Source organism: Macrobrachium nipponense, chromosome 42 (assembly GCF_015104395.2).
Source record: "Macrobrachium nipponense isolate FS-2020 chromosome 42, ASM1510439v2, whole genome shotgun sequence".
Classification (NCBI taxonomy): domain Eukaryota; kingdom Metazoa; phylum Arthropoda; class Malacostraca; order Decapoda; family Palaemonidae; genus Macrobrachium; species Macrobrachium nipponense.
In genome coordinates this window covers 34,495,230-34,506,334 of record NC_061103.1, presented here as the reverse complement: position 1 = coordinate 34,506,334, position 11,105 = coordinate 34,495,230, and the positions used below count along the sequence as shown (strand labels likewise).

The 11,105-nt window shown below is 39.9% G+C and overlaps 1 protein-coding gene across 1 annotated transcript; it reads right to left on the bottom strand.

The window, feature by feature from the left end:
• Positions 1–3,783: 3,783 nt before the first annotated feature.
• Positions 3,784–10,423, bottom strand: LOC135213327 (E3 ubiquitin-protein ligase rnf168-like). Its single transcript, XM_064247307.1, has 2 exons — positions 10,198–10,423; positions 3,784–4,003 (listed from the first exon to the last, which is right to left on the bottom strand). Exons 1-2 carry the CDS (start codon positions 10,380–10,382, stop codon positions 3,784–3,786), a joined length of 405 nt encoding a protein of 134 aa, XP_064103377.1. The 5' UTR covers positions 10,383–10,423.
• Positions 10,424–11,105: the final 682 nt, after the last annotated feature.

Below are 11,105 nucleotides of genomic sequence, written 5' to 3'. Positions count from 1 at the left end.
TGCGGAATCGACCAACGAAGAGAAGTCCGAGTCTGCAGAAGAGGGAAGAGTTAGACCCAAGGGCTCCTCCTGACTCGTACCAGAACCCCATCTTACCCGTCAGCTTGGACGGGGGAAAAGAAAAAACTGTCTTGCTTCTTCTCTTTTGAAAGCAACCAGTCGTCAAAGTTCTTCATAGCCTTCTTCATAGACACTGTAGGCTTCATCTTAACGACCGAAGACTTCTTAGCCGTATTGGTCGTTGAAAATAAGGACGGAGGAGACGGAGGAGCAACGGCCGAAAGAGACTCCCCAAAATCTTGCAAGAGGAGGTCTGTAAGTCTCTTATACGAAGAAACCGAAGCATCCTTGGGCAAATCTTCCTCCGAATCAGCAACAAATTCTTCCGAAGAATGACGTCTAGAAGCTCTACTGCCCGGAGGAGAGCTAATCCTTGGAGAGCGCCTGTTCGGAGAAGCGCCTACTGGAAGAAAAACAAGAAAAACCACGGGGAGGTGGAGAGCGCTTACACGGGGAGCGCCTACCAGGAGAGCGCCTACCAGGAGAGCGCCTACTTTGAGAGCGCCTCCCAGGAGAGAGCCTACTAGGAGAGCGCCTAGTTGGGACTTTGAGAGCGCCTCCCAGGAGAGAGCCTACTTGGTGAGCGCCTGCTAAGGAGAGCGCCTACTTGGGGAGCGCCTACTAGGAGAGCGCCTACAGTGGAGGCCCGTCTGTCGGAACGGGGAGATTCTAACTCCACAGAAGAGCGTCTGGATACTGAGAGCGCCTATCAGGCTCTCTGCGCCTGCTAGGCTCTTGGCGCCTGCCATCCTCAATACGCCTGCCAGGCTCTTGACGCCTGCCACGGGGAGAGAAAACATCCACAGATGAATCCCTGTCAGAAGCGCGGCGCTTACAAGGCTCTGAGCGCCTATCCATCGGGAGTGCTAACTAAGGAGGAGAAAATTCCGTTGCCGACCTTACACAGGTCTTGGCGCCTACTAGGCTCTTGCTGCTGCCTACTAGGCTCCGAGCGTCCGTCAAAAGGAGAGTGGCCCACCAGGCGAAGACTCTTCCTTCGCATCCTGACGAAAACTAGGCTCTTGACGTCTGTCAAGCTCTTGACGCCTAACTGAAGAGGAGCGGAAATCCTGAGGAGAGAGCCTGCCTGGCTCCTTACACCTTACATGCTCACAACTCTTGCTGGGAAGTAGAGGAGAGCCTACTCGGAGAAGATCCCGAGCTCCAGCCTGCAACTTCTGAACTCCTACTAAAACAGGCTCAAAAGCTCTTCTAGCCAAAGGAGATTTAGCCGAAGGAACGTTCTTAGACTTCTTCACCGGAAGTGAGGCGTCCTTCCGACGATGAGAAGTCCCGGCAATAGACTCTGCTAAAGCCGCAATCTGCGCCTGCAGACCCGCCGCCGGATACGCGCAGGAGATCTCTTAAACTCCTCTACAGGGGACGAAGTCCGAGAGCGAAACAGGAGAAGCGTAACAGGACGAAATCTTGGTTCTCTTGCGTTCCACTTCAGGTTCTTCCGCGAAGGATTCGGGGCTGGAAGGAAGGGCGCAAGGATCCTTCCAGGGGCCTCTTGAGAGGGCGAGACGACTCCGATGCGCTCCATCTACGCTGAGGAGAAGGCGACGAAGATGACGAGAAGCACTGGCGCAATAACTCCTTCTTGGTCGTTCCAAGGCAGCCTCAGGGAACGAGCAACAGGAACTGCCGAGGGGACGCCTGACCGGTGGGGGTTAGGGGGTTCTCCCTAACCTTCCTGCGGCTTTCGACTTTCCTCCTCCACTGGGTCTGGGAGTCTGGAAGAGGTCTAGGCCTGGAAGCGTTAGTGAGCCGGTCAGACGCACCCTCCACTTCACTAGGGCACTGCACTGATCACTTGCACTATCATCACTCTTACCATTGTCGAGAGCGAGCGAGGCTCTCCTTACTCCTGATCGAGGCTCTCCCAGAAGCAACTTCCGAAAACGAATCTTCGGGTTCAAACGCTGGGCGCAGGGGCTGAAACTGGAGAAGGAACTACTTCTACTACAGGATTCTCAGCGTCCAACTTCACTCACCCTCGATCTAGAACTCTTTGAAGAAGCCTTGCGCACCCTATCTTTCTCTAACTTTCTCACATAAGAAGAGAGAGCCTTCCAACCATCCTCATCCAAATTCTCACACTCTTTGCAAGGGGTTAATAAAAGAGCATTCATTCCCTCTACACGACTCACATACCGAGTGAGGATCTAATGCAGCTTTAGGAAGCCTAACTTTACATTCCTTCTCTGAACAAACCCTAAATAAACTAGGTTTCTTAACTTCAGAATCATCCATGATTATAGATATGTAAGAGAAATCCAAAAGAAAAATCAACAAAACAGTCCAAAAAGCGTATGCCAAGCCAACAACCAAAGTGTACTTCACCAAAATCCAAATCGTCGGGCAACGAGAACGAATTTCAACTATCGTAAGGACTGAACAACAGGTGTTGTCCAGCCGGCGACAGAAAATAATCTGACAGGAAAGGGGGACTGGTTCTTACACCCGCCTCCCAGCGGCGGGTAAGGTAGATCACCTGACCTACCTGTAGCGTGTGCCGCGAGTTTTGAATTTCTGTCGTGACGTCAGAGACCTAAGCTAAGTATATATCTGGCAGGGAAGTTCATGTACAAAACATATGTTTACATTCCCAGCGACAGAGAGAAGATTCTTTTATTAGAAAACGGGAATGGTTCCTAGTCCTGCCACCAGCGGCAGGCGGTAGATCACCTGACCTACCTGTAGCGTGTGCCGCGAAATTCGAATTTCTGTCGGGGACGACGGAGTCGATAGCTATGTATATATCTGACAGGTAAGTTGAATGTATGAAAACAAAATTCATTGGATGAAAAATGTGATCTGAATAATCTTAACCTTGCTTACAAATGGGCCAAGGTCCCACTAGGTAAAACAAAATAAACTGAGATATGCAAAGACAAAGGAATGAAATGGAAAAATGTGATTTGAAAATTATAAATTGCACTAAAAAATGGGCCAAGGTCCCACTAAGGAGAAAGTCTGGCCCTGGTACCTGACTTGACCATGGAGAGCATGTGCCAGGCACCCTTCCTTCAACATGAAACACCCCTGGGACCAGTGAGAAGCAGTGCAAGAAGCATGTAAGGGGAAAAGGGATTGTATGAACATAAAGAAAAGAACTAGTACTTCCACACACAGGGAAACCAACCAACACACAACTTATGGGGAGAAAGGAGAGTGCAAAACCTGCCCCTGACAAAAACAAAAAAATACAATATCTGATTGGATCAGTACCAAAAGGGAACATGATGCATACATGAAAAGTTCCTACCCCTAACAGTGCCTTGTTCTGTACTTGTTTATTCTCTATCATAAAAAAACAGGCAAAAACAAACATACACCAAGAATTATACAAAAAAGACGAACTAAACAGACAGCCTAGCAGAGAGCAAAGTATGACATCTAAACCATGTGATGGCTGAAAAAATAGTGCTCAGTGACTGCAGATGAGAGAGGGGTATTACTACACTCACCCTCTGTAACCACCTTATAAGTAATCCCTTTGCTACTGAGTTCAATGATTGCTTCCAGCTCGGGCTGAAGGCTACTTGTACACAAGAGGAGATTTGAATTCCCTTGGGAACAAAATAACTTGAAAATTCCCTCTGAGTATTTACTAATTTCAATATTATTACTATTCCTGAAGAACAAAAACCCAAAGCTCTTTACATGCAGTTCAGGCTTCTTACAAGCTTTAATGTATAAAGCAATTATTTCCTAACTCTATAACCTTATATGCTTTGTAATCTTAGTAACGCAAATATCTAGCACAGAAAACACCACATGGTTCTTGTAGAATAAATACTTGCCTTCATCATCCGAGTCATCTTTTCCTTGAAGACGTGCTTCAATTTTTTCAGGAAACTTTTCCTTGATCACCTGCCACAGTCGATTATTGATCAAACGGTTTGATTTATTGTTACGGCGAACCCAAACACTTATCCTGAAAGAAATTATTTCTGTGACAATTTTACCCATACCATACCTATAACATGCAAATGTCAAAACATGAAATGCAAATAAACCTTTTTCCAATTATAACGTGACTTTGTTAAATAGGCTACATTTGGAACACACACTAGACCATATTATAACGTGACTTCTTAAATAGGCTGCATTTGGAACACACACTAGACCAAGAGTGAGCCAAACTTTTACCAAACTCTAACAATAATCATGCCTTTTTTTTTTAATCTACCATCTATAGTATGTTTGAGAATTGAGAAATGCTAAAAAATGACTTCACTTTGTTCTTAAACATATAGTAAATGTACTTACTGTATTGGTCAATTACTGCCAATTCATGAATTGCTAATTTCTATCAGTCAGTAAATTTTCTTACGTCCAGCAAACTAAAATAAGCATCTGAAGTCTTCGTAAAATATGTTTTCAAGGCAGTTTTTAATCCAATACTGCGTCGCTTCAGGACATGAGCCACTCATCCATTACAGATAGGCCACTTCTTTCCCAGCACTGTTTTGAACAATGTTTGCGTATATGTAACGTTTATTGATATTACTCAAGATTGTAGCTGTAATCAGCACAATAAAGAATTTTGTTGCCTATACTACGGAAAGTATGGGACATCTTATTCACGGGTCATGTATTGAACTGAAATGCATTTCTACCATGTAATCGGTGGTTTTATTCTTACTGACATCATAACTGAAAATCCACAGTGCTTAATTGATTATAATTATACACATTTTGTTCTTAATTCAATCCAAATTCCACTCTATACACGTTTGTTTACAGCAAATCTGTGGTGGGAACAATTTTTCAGCCTAGGTATTGTACAGCTGGCTGCCAAAAATATCCGTGAGCAGACGACGCCTTAGTGAATTGTTCACGACAATAATTTTGTATTTTGTTGCTAGCCCTTTCCATTGATTGAAGTCCATATTACTATTTTGACTTTTTAAAATTTTTTCTAATACTTAGCCTATGGCTGAAGTAAATGGATACATCGTTGCTAATTTAACAGAGCTTTCCACAAAGGCTGAATGCAAATAATGATACAACCACTCTAAAAATTTTATATATTCTAGATTTATATATATATATATATATATATATTTATAATATATATATATACTATATAGAATCATATATCTATATATATATATTATATATATATATATATATATTATATATAATATATATATATATATATATATTAGGTTTTTGTTTGCCATAACAGAAAAATTAAAAGCGAGATAGCCAAGCACTTTCGGTCTAGTGCGACCCTTACTCAGTTGGTTCCTGAATAAAAGGATCGCACTAGACCAAAAGTGCTTGGCTATCTCACTTTTAATTTTCCCTTTGTGACAAAAATCTTTATTTATACATATCATCATGTTTTATATACTTCGTGATCAAGTTATTTATATATACGATAATATATATATATATATATATATATATATATATATATATATATATATATATATATATATATATATATATATATACACAAATAAATACACTAAATTCACTTATTTCCACAGTTTTGTATAAGCCTTATCCTGAGCTTGGAGGTTAAACACATACCAATGGGTAACTGATTAAATGTGAAATAAAATGCATTAAGATCACATTATAATTCGAAGATATCATTAGCATTGGAAATTCATAAATTCTCATTCTAAGTATTCAAAATCTTCCCTTTTAATCATACTAGTCCACTGGCACCCACAACAACTCGCTAGGTTTCCCATGGCCACATCTCAAAGAGCGTCACTGTTTACCATTGTTGTAAGGAAAGGAAAGTGTACCATTGTCTATAGGTACAAATGTTTTGCGGATTTAGCACAGGAAATGGGCAGTATGTTTATACAAGTGACTCAGCAAACATCAAGATGGCGTCAATTGTCTACATTTAAGATGTTTAAAGTAAAAATTTCAAGTACTTCATGGTGGTAAGTTAGCACTGCACATGGCTAGACCTTCATTAACCTTTGTTTAATCGGAAACTATGCCATTATTTCGTAATTTATGATAAAACTCTTAGGAGGGAACAACCAACTGGACTAGCAGATCCAGTTTCCAACGCGTGTTTGTTTGTTTGTATGGTGTTTTTACGTTGCATGGAACCAGTGGTTATTCAGCAACGGGACCAACGGCTTTACATGACTTTCGAATGTGGATCCACCCTCCGAAAAAGTACTTTAACACGTCCTGACACCGGAGATCGGCACCAGTCACAAGTTGTTGTTGGTGGTGAGAGCAAGAGCTCGAGACCTCTACTATCCTTTCAAAGTAAGTATTTTTTCCAAAGTTAGAAATTAAGGTCATATTTTAAGATTAAACAGGTTAATGAAAGTCTGGCTCTATGCAGTGCACACATATCTCCATGATGCTTTAGAAATTTTTACTTACAACTACGAATATTTAGAAGATTGACGCCATCTCGATGTTTGGAGTCGCTTGTGTCAATAAACTTCCCATTCCATGTGCTAAATCTGCACATCATTTGTGCCCATAGACGCTGGGGCACTTTCTTCACAAAAATCGTAAACAATGACTTCCAACCACGACTTATCCAAGGAAACTCTGATATTTTGGTAGAACAAGAAGCGTGCACTAAATAATTATTTAAATAAACAGTTAAACGGCAGTATAAGGTCATGAATTGCATAAATTTTTTTACACATTCATGATTATTAATTTGAAAATATTCGTTGTTAAAAAAGTAAATACATTTCTGACTCAAATATCAACAGTTTTGCTGTGAACAGTACCTACGGCATTGTTCGCGTTCTTCTATTGTTTATCAGTGTTGCAAATTGGTATGTGTTTACCCTCCAAACAGGGTATAAGACACACAAAACTGGGAAAATAAGTGAAATTAGCCTATCTATTTGTAGTATATAGGTATACATATTAGAGCAATTTTATCATTATTGCATTACTATGACAACTAGAATTCATGGAAACAGTTTGTAAATGCATCGGCAAATGTGTGAAGCTCCACTAAATTGGCAACGATGAGTAATTTTGCCATCTGTTTGTATCTACTTTAGAAATATCTGTAATTTTTCGGGGTTAATTTGGTTGCAAAAAAGGGATAATAGACATGAATTAAATAAAAATTTTGAAGTAACAAAGTAAAGTTAAACTAAATAATGAGTAAAGTAAACAATTAAGGGAATAAAGCTTTGCACCTCATAAACCGTGTAGTCGTGTGCTGCCCGCAACTGTGTTTGTAGAGTGAGCGCTTAGGAACCAGGAACCGCAACGTAGTTCAAGTGCAATTTGGAGTGAATTAAGACCAAAATATGTATAATTACAATCAAATAAGCACTGTGGAGTTTCAGTTGTGATGGCAGTAAGGATAAAACCACCGATTACAAGGTAAAAATGAATTTCAGTTCAAACCATGACCCCAGGAATAAGAAGTTTTATACTTTCACTAGTAATATAGGCAACAAAATGTTGTTTTATTGTGCTGATTACAACTGCAATCTTAAGTAAGATCAATAAATGTTATATAGCTATATATGCTAACATTGTTCAAATAAGTGCTGAGAAGGCTGGGAAAGATGTTGGATCATTTGCGGTTACAAACGGCACCTCAGTTGGTGGACGCCATATTGGATTTAAAAACCGCTTTGAAAACATATTCTGCGAAGACCTCACTTGCCTACTTTAGTTCGTATAGCGCTTTCATATATCACATTATGTTGACGAAACTTCAATATTTTGAATGGTATGCTTAAAGATGTAATTGTATTATTGCTTCACAAATTAAATATCGAGTGAATAATGCTGAGCCACGCGATGATGATGGATCCACTGCGGTGTTTCCCACTACTCCGAGAGAAGTGTAGAGGTCACAGTGTGCTACTTGGATGGGCCACAACTCTTAACTGATGCTCATGGGAGGTCATGGCAGCAGATTCAAGTACCTTTTCGATAAGTGACCACGTAGTGGGAGAGGTGTCTCATTCTAAGTCACGACCCAGTAGTTTACCCTATGGTTTCTTTGGTAGTAGGCTAAGTGTAATTCTTGTTCTGTAGATTAACAAGGTTGATTGGAAGTCTTTGTTTTTTGTTTTGTGAGTTCTTAACTTTTTTTTATGTTAATTTAAGTAACAAATTAGATAGGTACTGGAACTTCTTATAAGGTAAATGACCGAGCGGCGACATAGCGGCCACCGATCCCAGAATGCGGCCACCTTCCAGAAAATTGATTTTAGAGCAACTAGTAGATAGGACATGGGACAATAGTATTCATTTGGCAGTAAATCTCTAAGATAGGTCCTTAAGCAAAGAATTTTTAAATCATGCAGTCAAAATAACATGAGAAACAATAAAAATGTTAGGGCCCTTGGGGCTACTCCAATCGCATTTTCATCGACCCAACCCAGTTCCCTAAGGCGGTCTTAAGTAGCTAGTAGGGTAGAACACCACGGCAGGCCAACCCTCATCACGGTGGACGGGTCTTATTCACTCGATATTTAATTGGTGAAACATGAATAAATTGCAACTCTAAGCATACCATTTAAAAGACTGAAGTTTCGTCAACATAATGTGATATATGAAAGCCCCATACGAACTAAATAAGCATGTGAGCTCTTCGTAAAATATGTTTTCAAGGCAGTTTTGTAATCCAATATGGCGGCTATTGTTTTGCATGGAAGGTTCTCATCAGTGACAGCCACCATCTTTCCCCAGCCTTCCCAGCACTCATTTTGAACAATGTTAGCGTAGATATATAACGTTTATTGATCTTACTCAAGATTGCAGTTGTAATCAGCACAATAAAACATTTTGTTGCCTATATTAGTGAAAGTATGAAACTTGTTATTCCCAGGGTTATGGTTGGAACTGAATTCATTCCTTACCTTGTAATCGGTGGTTTTTTATCCTTACTGCCATCACAACTGAAACTCACATGGCTTATTTGATTGTAATTATACACATTTTGGTCTTAATTCACTCCACAGTGCACTTGAACCACGCTGTGGTTCCTGGTTCTAAGCACTCACTCCACAAACACATTACGAGCAGCAGACAACAACACTGATTATGAGATGCAAAGCTTTATTCCCTTAATTGTTTACTTTACTCAATATTTAGTTTAACTTTACTTCAAAATGTTTATTTAATTCATGTCTATTATACTTTTTTGCAACCAAATTAACCCCCAAAAATTACAAATGTTTCGGATGTATACTTACGAGCAGACGACGTGAGGAAAAATGACTCATCGTTGCCAATCTAGTGGAGCGTCACACATACGCCGATGCATTTACAAACTGTTTCGATGAATTCTAGTTGTCATAGTAATGCAGTAATGATAAAATTGCTGTAATATGTACGTATATATAATACAAATAGATACGCTAATTTCAACTTATTTCCCCGGTTTTGTGTAAGTCTTATACCTAGTTTGGAGGGTAAACAGCATACCAATTGACAACCACTGATAAACATTGAAGAGCGCAAAACGCCGCAAAGAATGCCGTAGTCCCTTTGAATAAGTGCTGGTGAAGGAGGTTGGGTTTACGATTGTTGTGATGAAAGTGCCCCAGCGTCTATGGGTACAAGTGGTGTGCAGATTTAGCACAGGAAAATGGGAAGTTTTGGTGACACAAGCGACTCCGTAAACATCAAGATGGCGTCAATCTTCGAAACATTTTTAGTTGTAAGTAAAAATTTCTAAAGCGTTTTGGTGAGATTTCCACTGCCGTAGCCCCCCTTTTCACTACCCTCTGTTTAAATCTTAAAATTTGGCCTTAATTTCTAACTTTGGAGAAAATACTTAGTAGTAGTACTTCGAAAGGAGAGTAAAGGTCTTTAGCTCCGTTTCTCACCAACAACAAGTCGCGACTGATGCCCATCTCCGGTGTCAGGACGCGTTATAATGTACTTTTTCGGAGGGTGGCAAGTGTTGATAGTAGGTGGCCTGTTTGGCCTGCCGTGGTGATTTACCCTAGTCTATAGTAGTTGGCTACCTACCTAGTAGTAAAATACAGCCTAAAACATCTAATTTTCTGCTAAAATTAAAATCAGAAAGAGTAAAGCACACGATAAAATGCGTGAATATCACACTTTCAACTCCAGAATAAAATCATGCTAGTTTGGAAGTTAGCTACTAGGCTAGGTAGTACTACCAAAACGGGAGCCACTCACCTAGTTCGACAGACGGGGCAGGCCAGAGATGTTTCCGCTACATGTTGCTTGAAACACGGCATACACAATGAATGAGAACATGGCATTGTCACCGGCTCGACTAAAATGGACAGACATATTGGACAAATGACGTCCTCCAGCGTTAATTGAGACAGTTTTAGGTCTAGTTTCTTTCTGGCAGACATTTCGGTGGTTACCGCCAAACCTCCACATTTGAGTTGTTGACTTGTTGTTGTTCTGGGGTGAACGCACTTGATTCTGCTTGAAATTTTTTTAGTGACCTAATATTTCTTTGAATTACAGTAAAAAATATTTTTTTTAGCTAAAATTAATTATAAATATATATTCACTAAAATAAATTATCGTTATATGATACTTCAAATTTTATTAGTTTTAATTTGAACGTAAAACTTTGTTGCCAGGGTACGATAATGATATAAACTTGAAACAACAAGTTTAGTAGACTGACTCAACCACAGTGCAAGGGTATTGTGTTGCATCCTTATATAACCTTGTTAATCTAGCCTGTTCTCTTTGGTAATAGTTCGATTTCGACATTTTAATGACTGATTACATATTGTCCCTGGAGACTAAAAACTAAGACAATAAACCATTTTCATTTTTATTCTCCGTATAGTCATAAGCTACTGAACAATTATGTTTAACTTACAATTATTGCTACTCGAACCTTCTAAATCTTTACTCTTTGCAAGAAATACACATGAATAGTTATTTGCTGCCAAAAAAGTAAATGGAAATAGGGGCTTGACGCTGACAGACAAAAAAGTAGAAAGAGTGAATGTGTATGAGTTGCGTATCTGTTTGTCGCGGAGAATTGTCTACCAATTCCTAACCAAGATCTTGCTCATTACTGTACTAAACAACTAAGAAAAGAAAAAAAAATTTCA

Excerpts from the sequence above, each read along its gene's own strand:
- LOC135213327 (XM_064247307.1), bottom strand. The coding sequence starts at position 10,382 with ATGTCTGCCAGAAAGAAACTAGACCTAAAACTGTCTCAATTAACGCTG. Across the intron at positions 4,004-10,197 it reads TGCCCCGTCTGTCGAACTAG|GATAAGTGTTTGGGTTCGCC; the intron begins GTGAGTGGCTCC and ends AATTTCTTTCAG.